This window comes from Engystomops pustulosus, chromosome 7, assembly GCF_040894005.1.
Source record: "Engystomops pustulosus chromosome 7, aEngPut4.maternal, whole genome shotgun sequence".
In the NCBI taxonomy this organism is placed as follows: domain Eukaryota; kingdom Metazoa; phylum Chordata; class Amphibia; order Anura; family Leptodactylidae; genus Engystomops; species Engystomops pustulosus.
The window spans coordinates 135033-149267 of NC_092417.1; the positions used below are offsets into that span (position 1 = coordinate 135033).

The 14235-nt window shown below is 48.9% G+C and overlaps 1 protein-coding gene across 1 annotated transcript in view; it reads right to left on the reverse strand.

The window, feature by feature from the left end:
- NECTIN4 (nectin cell adhesion molecule 4) overlaps window positions 1-14235 on the reverse strand; it is a 94497-nt gene that overhangs the window by 20087 nt on the left and 60175 nt on the right. The window contains exons 2-4 of the mRNA XM_072114412.1: window positions 3558-3911; window positions 3187-3477; window positions 2997-3108 (exon numbers count right to left, since the gene is read on the reverse strand). Coding sequence (XP_071970513.1) covers window positions 2997-3108; window positions 3187-3477; window positions 3558-3911 — 757 coding nt within the window. The remainder of the gene's footprint in view (window positions 1-2996; window positions 3109-3186; window positions 3478-3557; window positions 3912-14235) is intronic.

Below are 14235 nucleotides of genomic sequence, written 5' to 3' on the forward strand. Positions count from 1 at the left end.
TGCTCAGACCTGGGGCAGGAATATCAGGGATAAGACCCTGTTCAGACCTGGGGCAGGAATATCATGGATAAGACCCTGTTCAGACCTGGGGCAGGAATATCAGGGATAAGACCCTGCTCAGATCTGGGGCAGGAATATCATGAGTAAGACCCTGCTCAGACCTGGGGCAGGAATATCAGGGATAAGACCCTGTTCAGACCTGGGGCAGGATTATAAGGAATAAGACCCTGTTCAGACCTGGGGCAGGAATATCCGGGATAAGACCCTGTTCAGACCTGGGGCAGGAATATCAGGAATAAGACCCTGTTCAGACCTGGGGCAGGAATATCTGGGATAAGACCCTGTTCAGACCTGGGGCAGGAGTATCAGGGATAAGACCCTGCTCAGACCTGGGGCAGGAATATCAGGGATAAGACCCTGTTCAGACCTGGGACAGGAGTATCAGGGATAAGACCCTGTTCAGACCTGGGGCAGGAATATCAGGACTAAGACCCTGTTCAGACCTGGGGCAGGAATATCAGGGATAAGACCCTGTTCAGACCTGGGGCAGGAATATCAGGGATAAGACCCTGTTCAGACCCGGGGCAGGAATATCAGGAATTAGACCCTGTTATGATGTGGGGCAGGAATATCAGGAATAAGACCCTGTTCAGACCTGGGGCAGGAATATCAGGGATAAGACCCTGTTCAGACCTGGGGCAGGAATATCAGAGATAAGACCCTGTTCAGACCTGGGGCAGGAATATCCGGGATAAGACCCTGTTCTGACCTGGGGCAGGAATATCCGGGATAAGACCCTGTTCAGACCTGGGGCAGGAATATCAGGAATAAGACCCTGTTCAGACCTGGGGCAGGAATATCAGGAATAAGACCCTGTTCAGACCTGGGGCAGGAATATCAGGAATAAGACCCTGTTCAGACCTGGGGCAGGAATTTCTGGGATAAGACCCTGTTCAGACCTGGGGCAGGAATATCAGGGATAAGACCCTGTTCAGGCCTGGGGCAGGAATATCAGAACTAAGACCCTGTTCAGACTTGGGGCAGGAATATCAGGGATAAGACCCTGTTCAGACCCGGGGCAGGAATATCAGGAAAAGGACCCTGTTCAGACCTGGGGCAGGAATATCAGGGATAAGACCCTGTTCAGACCCGGGGCAGGAATATCAGGGATAAGACCCTGTTCAGACCCGGGGCAGGAATATCAGGAAAGGACCCTGTTCAGACTTGGGGCAGGAATATCAGGAAAGGACCCTGTTCAGACCTGGGGCAGGAATATCAGAACTAAGACCCTGTTCAGACATGGGGCAGGAATAACAGGGATAAGACCCTGTTCAGATCTGGGACAGGAATATCAGGAATAAGACCCTGTTCAGACCTGGGGCAGGAATATCAGGAATAAGACCCTGTTCAGACCTTTGGACGGAATATCAGGAATAAGACCCTGTTCAGACCTGGGGCAGGAATATTCGGAATAAGACCCTGTTCAGACCTGGGGCAGGAATATCAGAACTAAGACCCTGTTCAGACCTGGGGCAGGAATATCAGAACTAAGACCCTGTTCAGACCTGGGGCAGGAATATCAGGGATAAGACCCCGTTCAGACCTGGGGCAGGAATATCAGGGATAAGACCCTGTTCAGATTTGGGGCAGGAATATTCGGAATAAGACCCTGTTCAGATCTGGGGCAGGAATATCAGAACTAAGACCCTGTTCAGACCTGGGGCAGGAATATCAGGGATAAGACCCTGTTCAGACCTGGGGCAGGAATATCAGGACTAAGACCCTGTTCAGACCTGGGGCAGGAATATCAGGAGTAAGACCCTGTTCAGACCTGGGGCAGGAGTATCAGGGATAAGACCCTGTTCAGACCTGGGGCAGGAATATCAGGGTTAAGATTCTGTTCAAACCTGGGGGTGGTGGGGTCAGAGGAGTGCAGTGGGTTTCGGAGACTAGATGGTGAGAAGAGCCTGGAGGAAGAGATGGAAGTATAGGGGGGTCTGAAGCATAGACTGAGGTCAGGGGGGTCATATGCAGAGGCGGGAAGGAAGAGGGAAAGAGACAGACAGGAAGGAGAGCGACAGACATGAGGGAAGGAGGAAAGAAACACAGCAAAAAGAGACAGAAAGGATAGAAGAGGGAGAGGGGAAAGAGACACAAAGAAGGAAGGACTGAAATAAACCAATAGGAGGGAAGAGAGAAAAGGAAGGGGAACAGAGGAGGGAAGAGACACAGTGGAAGGAAGAGGGAAAGAGACACAGAGGAAGGGGAACAGAGGAGGGAAGAGACACAGAGGAAGGAAGAGGGAAAGAGACACAGAGGAGGGAAGAGGGAAAGAGACACAGAGGAAGGAAGAGACACAGAGGAGGGAATAGGGAAAGAGACACAGAGGAAGGAAGAGACACAGAGGAAGGAAGAGACACAGAGGAGGGAAGAGGGAAAGAGACAGAGAGGAAGAAAGAGAAAGCAGGGAGAATAAACAGAGAGGAAAAAGTATCAAAGAAAGGGAGGGAAGAGACCGAGCAGAGAAATAAGAATAAGGAAGAGCAGAGGAGAATCAAAGGAGAGGACAAAAGAGACAGCAGAGATTAGAGATATAGTAGATCAGATAGAAAAGCGAGAGCAGAAGAGACAAAGCATTAAGGAGCACAGAAAAGGAAGTACAGAAGAAGAAATAGAAAACTCTAAACATAAGGGAGAGAAGAAACGAAGAATGGACAGAGAAATGGGGCAGAGGAGCCTGGAGTAGGAGTTGGGAGGTGTATAGAAGAGTTTGAGAAGGACAGAGGAGTCTGTGAGGAAAAGGGAGGCTGGATTGAGAAGTCTGGAGGATCTGGAGAGCCTCAGCAGTGGAGTCTGTGAGGAAACGGGAGGCTGGATTGAGAAGTCTGGAGGATCTGGAGAGCCTCAGCAGTGGAGTCTGGTTGTGGTAAGATGACACTGAAGGAGGACAATCTGTTTTCGGCTTAGAAGTTCCCATGTTCCAGAAGTTACGTTACCTGGACCAGGTGTAGGTTGGGGTGGGGTGGCCTTCACAGACACACTTCAGAGCTGCATCATCCTTCCCCACAAACCAATGCTCGTGACCTTGTATGGTGACATCTGCCAGGTCTGTGGAGAACATGAGAAGTGTTAGGATCTGCATGGCACTGCCGAGGTGTGGCAAAGCCAAGTAATGGAGATACTTACACTCTACCTCCAGCACGTATGTGATTCTCTTCTCCTGCTGGAAGACGGGATGGGACACTACACAGGTAAGAGGCTTCCGGTGCATATTCCGCGTTGGGACAACAGAAAACTCGCTGGTCACTGAGGCCGAGCGAGCGTGGGAATAAGTGTGGGAGGTATTTTTCCCAGGGACCTCGGTTTCCCATGTCAGGCTTGGAGCTGGGTTCCCTTCAGCGGTGCAGGAGGCTGCAAGAGTCAGGCCTTCGCCCTCCACCAGAGGATGACCAGGGTTCAGCGTGGGCAGAGGTGGAACTAAGAGAGGACAAAAGTCAGAGTATGAAACCATGAGGGGGACCTTCTGCACACATGAAGGACTCGTGATATGCACTTACCAAGCACCTTTAGCACCACCTCAGCCTCAAAGGTTCCTGCTGGGAATGTGTAGACTCGGCAATGGTAGACACCCTCATCGGCCTGGACAACATTTTTCAGGAAGATTGTCCCATCTTGTGGCTTTAATGGAGACTTTTCCTTTACTCGTCCATCATACTCTTTAGTGATATGAGCCCCAAACTCAGGGTTGAGGATAGCCACCTGCATGTTCTGACCAGTCAGCACTTTCTTTGACCAGACAACCTGGGTAACTTTCTCCTCTTCTTGGGCCTCATAAAAACATGTGAGAGAGACGTCTAATCCCAGGACTACAGTCACATCATTGTCTGTCCTTACAATTCCTGCCAGGCACCCTGTGAGGGAAAGGAAAGACATCAATAAGGTTCATCACATTACACCATCTGTGTAGTAAACAGATAATCAGAGCGCCCATGCTGACCCCTGACCACTGCTGGCTATGATAGAAAGGTGTCAGGACACACAGGACATGGCAGCTTGCTGTGTATGGGGGTGTAATAAACAGATAATCAGAGCGCCCATGCTGACCCCTGACCACTGCTGGCTATGATAGAAAGGTGTCAGGACACACAGGACATGGCAGCTCGCTGTGTATGGAGGGTGTAGTCACAGAGAGGTCAGAGCGCCCATGCTGACCCCTGACCACTGCTGGCTATGATAGAAAGGTGTCAGGACACACAGGACATGGCAGCTCGCTGTGTATGGCAGGTGTAGTCACAGAGGGGTCAGAGCGCCCATGCTGACCTCTGACCACTGCTGGCTATGATAGAAAGGTGTCAGGACACACAGGACATGGCAGCTCGCTGTGTATGGGGGGTGTAGTCACAGAGGGCTCAGAGCGCCCATGCTGACCCCTGATCACTGCTGGCTATGATAGAAAGGTGTCAGGACACACAGGACATGGCAGCTCGCTGTGTACGGGGGGTGTAGTCACAGAGGGGTCAGAGTGCCCATGCCGACCCCTGACCACTGCTGGCTATGATAGAAAGGTGTCAGGACACACAGGACATGGCAGCTCCCGGTGTATGGGGGGTGTAGTCACAGAGAGGTCAGAGCACCCATGCTGACCCCTGACCCCTGCTGGCTATGATAGAAAGGTGTCAGGACACAGGACATGGCAGCTCGCTGTGTATGGGGGTGTAGTAAACAGATAATCAGAGCGCCCATGCTGACCCCTGACCACTGCTGGCTATGATAGAAAGGGGTCAGGACACACAGGACATAGCAGCTCGCTGTGTATGGGGGGTGTAGTCACAGAGGGCTCAGAGCGCCCATGCTGACCCCTGACCACTGCTGGCTATGATAGAAAGGTGTCAGGACACACAGGACATGGCAGCTCGCTGTGTACGGGGGGGTGTAGTCACAGAGGGGTCAGAGCGCCCATGCCGACCCCTGACCACTGCTGGCTATGATAGAAAGGTGTCAGGACACACAGGACATGGCAGCTCGCTGTGTATGGGGGGTGTAGTCACAGAGGGGTCAGAGCGCCCATGCTGACCCCTGACCACTGCTGGCTATGATAGAAAGGTGTCAGGACACACAGGACATGGCAGCTCGCTGTGTATGGGGGGTGTAGTCACAGAGGGGTCAGAGCACCCATGCTGACCCCTGACCACTGCTGGCTATGATAGAAAGGTGTCAGGACACACAAGACATGGCAGCTCGCTGTGTATGGGGGGTGTAGTCACAGAGGGGTCAGAGCACCCATGCTGACCCCTGACCACTGCTGGCTATGATAGAAAGGTGTCAGGACACACAGGACATGGCAGCTCGCTGTGTATGGGGGGTGAAGTCACAGAGGGGTCAGAGCACCCATGCTGACCCCTGACCACTGCTGGCTATGATAGAAAGGTGTCAGGACACACAGGACATGGCAGCTCGCTGTGTATGGGGGGTGTAGTCACAGAGGGGTCAGAGCGCCCATGCTGACCCCTGACCACTGCTGGCTATGATAGAAAGGTGTCAGGACACACAGGACATGGCAGCTCGCTGTGTATGGGGGGATGTAGTCACAGAGGGGTCAGAGCCTCCATGCTGACCCCTGTCCACTGCTGGCTATGATAGAAAGGTGTCAGGACACACAGGACATGGCAGCTCGCTGTGTACGGGGGGTGTAGTCACAGAGGGGTCAGAGCGCCCATGCTGACCCCTGACCACTGCTGGCTATGATAGAAAGGTGTCAGGACACAGGACTTGGCAGCTCGCTGTGTATGGGGGTGTAGTCACAGAGGGGTCAGGGCGCCCATGCTGACCCCTGACCACTGCTGGCTATGATAGAAAGATGTCAGGACACACAGGACATGGCAGCTCGCTGTGTATGGGGGGTGTAGTCACAGAGGGGTCAGAGCCTCCATGCTGACCCCTGACCACTGCTGGCTATGATTGAAAGGTGTCAGGACACAGGACTTGGCAGCTCGCTGTGTATGGGGGTGTAGTCACAGAGGGGTCAGGGCGCCCATGCTGACCCCTGACCACTGCTGGCTATGATAGAAAGGTATCAGGACATGGCAGCTCGCTGTGTATGGGGGGTGTAGTCACAGAGGGGTCAGAGCGCCCATGCTGACCCCTGACCACTGGTGGCTATGATAGAAAGGTGTCAGGACACACCGGACATGGCAGCTCTCTGTGTATGGGGGTGTAGTCACAGAGGGGTCAGAGCACCCATGCTGATCCCTGACCATTGCTGGCTATGATAGAAAGGTGTCAGGACACAGGACATGGCAGCTCGCTGTGTATGGGGGGTGTAGTCACAGAGAGATCAAAACACCCATGCTGACCCCTGACCACTGCTGGCTATGATAGAAAGGTGTCAGGACACACAGGACATGGCAGCTCGCTGTGTATGGGGGTGTAGTCACAGAGGGGTCAGAGCGCCCATGCTGACCCTGGACCACTGCTGGCTATGATAGAAAGGTGTCAGGACACACAGGACATGGCAGCTCTCTGTGTATGGGGGGTGTAGTCACAGAGGGGTCAGAGCACCCATGCTGACCCCTGGCCACTGCTGGCTATGATAGAAAGGTGTCAGGACACACAGGACATGGCAGCTCGCTGTGTATGGGGGGTGTAGTCACAGAGGGGTCAGAGCGCCCATGCTGACCCCTGACCACTGCTGGTTATGATAGAAAGGTGTCAGGACACACAGGACATGGCAGCTCGCTGTGTATGGGGGGTGTAGTCACAGTGGGGTCAGAGCACCCATGCTGACCCCTGACCACTGCTGGCTATGATAGAAAGGTGTCAGGACACACCGGACATGGCAGCTTGCTGTGTATGGGGGGTGTAGTCACAGAGGGGTCAGAGCGTCCATGCTGACCCCTGACCACTGCTGGCTATGATAGAAAGGTGTCAGGACACACAGGACATGGCAGCTCGCTGTGTATGGGGGGTGTAGTCACAGAGGGGTCAGACCGCCCATGCTGACCCCTGACCACTGCTGGCTATGATAGAAAGGTGTCAGGACACACAGGACATGGCAGCTCACTGTGTATGGGGGGTGTAGTCACAGAGGGGTCAGACCGCCCATGCTGACCCCTGACCACTGCTGGCTTTGATAGAAAGATAGAAGTATATTTTTTTGGTAATGTTGCGGCGCGTCTACTATATTTATGATTAGACTCCGGATCAGCGGATCATGTGAGCATTTTTTTCAGGGATCAGAGGGACCCATATTATATCGAGAGCCAGGCACCAGGCAGAGGTCGTGTACTGGCCTCTGCTCCTTCTTGGGTTGACCCCATCTCCTGTGTAGGGTAACTCCTGGGAGTGGGGTAAGTGTAGAACAATGTGATCAGTAATGGAGGACTTGCCTTGGGCCGGGCTCTCGGGGCAGGTTATGGCTCTTGAGAGATCTGTGACCATCACACAACATCAGAGGAACCTGACTGGAGACCTCATCATCACGAGGATTGGTAGAGTCAGCTTTGTATTAGAAAATTGGGCTAAAGTCAGACAATTGAGAGAAGGGGGAGATTTATAAGGAAGTCAGTTTTCTGGCGTCCAAGTCGTGAAATAATCACAACTACTGGCGCACCAGAGGTAATGGCGATTCTTCCCCCCTTTATGCCCCGTCCGTGCCGTGTGGGTGTGCAGGGTCCGGGGCTGGTGATGGAGTGGTGGAGCGTCGGGCCTTTACATGTGCTCCAGCCTGTAGGATTGTCCGCCATCACAGCGACCCCACTGAATACATCAGGAGACCGGAGTCTGTGGTATCAGAGGGACTGGCGCCCGCATGCAACACTTCCCCCAGTGCCTAAAAATGTTGGTGTGTCGGCAAGTCTAACCCCCGCCTACAGCAGATGTGGTAAAATTGTCCAACTCACGGTGTATAAAAGTGGTGGAGATAGAAACACAAGTGAAGAGACGAGCAAATTGATTCGTAGATCGAATACGAATCTGGCAATTGTCCAGCAGACTTATTCTGACTCGTTTTAGACTGATCTTTCCAAATAGCGGCTATCGCAACATAGGGCTGAAGCATGTACCCAAGCTTTAAATCTGAGCCTTCTACATGTACCCGAGCTTTGTATCTGAGCCTTCTACATGTTCCCGAGCTTTGTATCTGAGCCTACTACCTAGGACTTATACATGTACCCGAGCTTTGTATCTGAGCCTATTACCTAAGACTTATACATGTACCCAAGCTTTGTATCTGAGCATTCTACATGTACCCAAGCTTTGTATCTGAGCCTTGTATATAGGACAAATACATGTACCCGAGCTTTGTATCTGAGCCTTCTACCTAGGACTTATACATATACCAGAGCTTTGTATCTGAGCCTTCTACATGTACCCAAGCTTTGTGTCTGAGCCTTCTACCTAGGACTTAAATGTGTACCCGAGCTTTGTATCTGAGCCTTCTACCTAGAACTTATACGCGTACCCGAGCTTTGTATCTGAGCCTTCTACTTAGGACTTATACATGTACCCAAGCTTTGTATCTGAGCCTTCTACCTAGGACTTATACATGTACCCGAGTTTTGTATCTGAGCCTTCTACCTAGGACTTATACGAGTACCCGAGCTTTGTGTCTGAGCCTATTAACTAGGACTTATACGTGTACCCGAGCTTTGTATCTTAGCTTTCTACCAAGGACTTATACATGTACCCGAGCTTTGTATCTGAGCCTTCTACCTAGGATTTATACATGTACCCGAGCTTTGTATCTGAGCCTTCTACCTAGGATTTATTCATGTACCCGAGCTTTGTATCTGAGCCTTCTACATGTACCCGAGCTTTGTGTCTGAGCCTTCTACCTAGGATTTAAACGTGTTCCCGAGCTTTGTATCTGAGCCTTCTACCTAGAACTTATACGTGTACCCGAGCTTGTATCTGAGCCTTCTACCTAGAACTTATACGCGTACCCGAGCTTTGTATCTGAGCCTTCTACATAGGACTTATACATGTACCCAGGCTTTGTATCTGAGCCTTCTACCTAGGACTTATAAATGTGCCTGAGCTTTGTATCTGAGCCTTCTACCGAGGACAAACACGTGTACCCAGGCTTTGTATCTGAGCCTTGTATATAGGACAAATACGTGTACCCGAGCTTGTATCTGAGCCTTCAACCTAGGACTTATACATGTACCCGAGCTTTGTATCTGAGCATTGTATATAGGACAAATACATGTACCCGAGCTTTGTATCTGAGCCTTCTACCTAGGGCTTATACGCGTACCCGAGCTTTGTATCTGAGCCTTCTACCTAGGACTTATACATGTACCCGAGCTTTTTATGTGAGCATTGTATATAGGACAAATACATGTACCCGAGCTTTGTATCTGAGCCTTCTACCTAGGACTTAAACATGTTCCCGAGCTTTGTATCTGAGCCTTCTACCTAGGACTTATACATGTACCCAAGCTTTGTATCTAAACCTTCTACATGTACCCGAGCTTCTACCTAGAACTTATACATGTACCTGAGCTTGTATCTGGGCCTTCTACCTAGAACTTATACGCGTACCCGAGCTTTGTACCGAGCCTACTACATAGGACTTATACATGTACCCAGGCTTTGTATCTGAGCCTTCTACCTAGGACTTAAACGTGTACCCGAGCTTTTTATCTGAGCCTTCTATCTAGGACTTATACATGTTCCCGAGCTTTGTATCTGAGCCTTCTACCTAGGACTTATACATTTTCCCGAGCTTTGTATCTGAGCCTATTACCTAAGACTTATACATGTACCCAAGCTTTGTATCTAAACCTTCTACATGTACCCGAGCTTCTACCTAGAACTTATACGTGTGCCCGAGCTTGTATCTGAGCCTTCTACCTAGAACTTATACGCGTACCCGAGCTTTGTATCTGAGCCTTCTACATAGGACTTATACATGTACCCAGGCTTTGTATCTGAGCCTTCTACCTAGGACTTATAAATGTGCCTGAGCTTTGTATCTGAGCCTTCTACCGAGGACAAATACGTGTACCCAGGCTTTGTATCTGAGCCTTGTATATAGGACAAATACGTGTACCCGAACTTTGTATCTGAGCCTTGTATATAGGACAAATACGTGTACCCGAGCTTGTATCTGAGCCTTCAACCTAGGACTTATACATGTACCCGAGCTTTGTATCTGAGCATTGTATATAGGACAAATATGTGTACCCGAGCTTTGTATCTGAGCCTTCTACCTAGGACTTATACGTGTACCCGAGCTTTGTATCTGAGCCTTCTACCTAGGACTTATACATATACCTGAGCTTTGTATCTGAGCCTTCTACATGTACCCGAGCTTTGTATCTGAGCATTGTATATAGGACAAATATGTGTACCCGAGCTTTGTGTCTGAGCCTTCTACCTAGGACTTAAACGTGTACCCGAGCTTTGTATCTGAGCCTTCTACCTAGAACTTATACGTGTACCCGAGTTTGTATCTGAGCATTCCACCTAGAACTTATACGCGTACCCGAGCTTTGTATCTGAGCCTTCTACCTAGGACTTATACATGTTCCCGAGCTTTGTATCTGAGCCTTCTACCTAGAACTTATACGTGTACCCGAGTTTGTATCTGAGCCTTCCACCTAGAACTTATACGTGTACCTGAGCTTGTATCTGAGCCTTCTACCTAGGACTTATACATGTTCCCGAGCTTTGTATCTGAGCCTTCTACATAGGACTTATACATGTACCCAGGCTTTGTATCTGAGCCTTGTATCTAGGACTTATAAATGTGCCTGAGCTTTGTATCTGAGCCTTCTACCGAGGACAAATACGTGTACCCGAGCTTTGTATCTGAGCCTTGTATATAGGAAAAATACGTGTACCCGAGCTTGTATCTGAGCCTTCAACCTAGGACTTATACATGTACCCGAGCTTTGAATCTGAGCCTTCTACCTAGAACTTATACACGTACCTGAGCTTTGTATCTTAGCCTTCTACATAGGACTTATACATGTTCCCGAGCTTTGTAGCTGAGCCTTCTACCTAGGACTTATACATGTACCCGAGCTTTGTATCTGAGCCTATTACCTAAGACTTATACATGTACCCAAGCTTTGTATCTGAGCCTTCTACATGTACCCGAGCTTTGTATCTGAGCCTTGTATATAGGACAAATACATGTACCCGAGCTTTGTATCTGAGCCTTCTACCTAGGACTTATACATATACCTGAGCTTTGTATCTGAGCCTTCTACATGTACCCGAGCTTTGTGTCTGAGCCTTCTACCTAGGACTTAAACGTGTACCCGAGCTTTGTATCTGAGCCTTCCACCTAGAACTTATACGCGTACCCGAGCTTTGTATCTGAGCCTTCTACCTAGGACTTATACGAGTACCCGAGCTTTGTGTCTGAGCCTATTAACTAGGACTTATACGTGTACCTGAGCTTTGTATCTGAGCTTTCTACCTAGGACTTATACATGTACCCCAGCTTTGTATCTGAGCCTATTACCTAGGACAAATACATGTACCCGAGCTTTGTATCTGAGCCTTCTACCTAGGACTTATACATGTACCCGAGCTTTGTATCTGAGCCTTCTACCTAGGATTTATACATGTACCCGAGCTTTGTATCTGAGCCTTCTATCTAGGATTTATACATGTACCCGAGCTTTGTATCTGAGCCTTCTACACATACCCGAGCTTTGTGTGTGAGCCTTCAACCTAGTACTTAAACGTGTACCCGAGCTTTGTATCTGAGCCTTCTACATAGGACTTATACATGTACCCAGGCTTTGTATCTGAGCCTTCTACCTAGGACTTATAAATGTGCCTGAGCTTTGTATCCGAGCCTTCTACCGAGGACAAATACGTGTACCCAGGCTTTGTATCTGAGCCTTGTATATAGGACAAATATGTGTACCCGAGCTTGTATCTGAGCCTTCAGCCTAGGACTTATACATGTACCCGAGCTTTGTATCTGAGCCTTGTCTATAGGACAAATACGTGTACCCGAGCTTTGTATCTGAGCCTTCTACCTAGGACTTATACATGCACCCGAGCTTTGTATCTGAGCCAATTACCTAAGACTTATACATGTACCCAAGCTTTGTATCTGAGCCTTCTACATGTACCCGAGTTTTGTATCTGAGCCTTGTATATAGGACAAATACATGTACCCGAGCTTTGTATCTGAGCCTTCTACCTAGGACTTATACAAATACCTGAGCTTTGTATCTGAGCCTTCTACATGTACCCGAGCTTTGTGTCTGAGCCTTCTACCTAGGACTTAAACGTGTACCCGAGCTTTGTATCTGAGCCTTCTACCTAGAACTTATACGCGTACCCGAGCTTTGTTTCTGAGCCTTCTACATAGGACTTATACATGTACCCATGCTTTGTATCTGAGCCTTCTACCTAGGAGTTATACATGTACCCGAGTTTTGTATCTGAGCCTTCTACCTAGGACTTATACGAGTACCCGAGCTTTGTGTCTGAGCCTATTAACTAGGTCTTATACGTGTACCTGAGCTTTGTATCTGAGCTTTCTACCTAGGACTTATACATGTACCCGAGCTTTGTATCTGAGCCTATTACCTAGGACAAATACATGTACCCGAGCTTTGTATCTGAGCCTTCTACATGTACCAGAGCTTTGGGTCTGAGCCTTCTACCTAGGACTTAAACATGTACCCGAGCTTTGTATCTGAGCCTTCTACCCAGAACTTATACGTGTACCCGAGCTTGTATCTGAGCCTTCTACCTAGAACTTATACGCGTACCCGAGCTTTGTATCTGAGCCTTCTACATAGGACTTATACATGTACCCGAGCTTTGTATCTGAGCCTTGTATTTAGGACAAATACATGTACCCGAGCTTTGTATCTGAGCCTTCTACATAGGACTTTTACATGTACCCGAGCTTTGTATTTGAGCCTTCTACCTAGGACTTAAACGTGTACCCAAGCTTGGTATCTGAGCCTTCAACCTAGGACTTATACGTGTACCCGAGCTTGTATCTGAGCCTTCTACCTAGGACTTATACGTGTACCCGAGTTTTATGTCTGAGCCTTCTACCTAGGACTTATACATGTACCCGAGCTTTGTATCTGAGCCTTGTATATAGGACAATTACGTGTACCCGAGCTTTGTATCTGAGCCTTGTACCTAAGACCTATATGTGTACCCGAGCTTTGAATCTGAGCCTTCTACATATACCCGAGCTTTGTATCTGAGCCTTCTACCTAGGACTTATACATGTACCCGAGCTTTGTATCTGAGCCTTCTACCTAGGACTAATACATGTACCAGAGCTTTGCATCTGAGCTTTCTACCTAGGACTTATACATGTACTTGAGCTTTGTATCTGAGCTCTGCATATAGGACAACTACGTGTAACTCAGCTTTGTATCTGAGCCTTGTATATAGGACAAATACGTGTACCCGAGCCTTGTATATAGGACAAATACATTTACCCGAGCTTTGTATCTGAGCCTTCTACATAGGACTTTTACATGCACCCGAGCTTTGTATCTGAGCCTTCAACCTAGGACTTATACGTGTACCCGAGCTTGTATCTGAGCCTTCTACCTAGGACTTAAACGTGTACCCAAGCTTTGTATCTGAGCCTTCTACCTAGAACTTATATGTGTACCCGAGCTTGTATCTGAGCCTTGTATATAGGACAAATACGTGTACCCAAGCTTTGTATCTGAGCTTTCTACCTAGAACTTATACACGTACCCGAGCTTTGTATCTGAGCCTCCTACATAGGACTTATACATGTAACTGAGCTTTGTATCTGAGCCTTCTACCGAGGACAAATACGTGTACACGAACTTTGTATCTGAGCCTTCTACCTAGGACTTATACATGTACTCGAGCTTTGTATCTGAGCTCTGTATATAGGACAACTATGTGTACCCGAGCTTTGTATCTGAGCCTTGTATATAGGACAAATACGTGTATCTGAGCCTTCTACATAGGACTTATACATGTACCCGAGCTTTGTATCTGAGCCTTCTACCTAGATTTATACACTTACCCGAGCTTTGTATCTGAGCCTTCTACATAGGACTTATACATGTAACTGAGCTTTGTTTCTGAGCCTTCTACCGAGGACAAATACGTGTACCCGAACTTTGTATCTGAGCCTTCTACCTAGGACTTATACATGTACCCGAGCTTTGTATCTGAGCTCTGTATATAGGACAACCATGTGTACCCGAGCTTTGTATCTGAGCCTTGTATATAGGACAAATACGTGTACCCGAG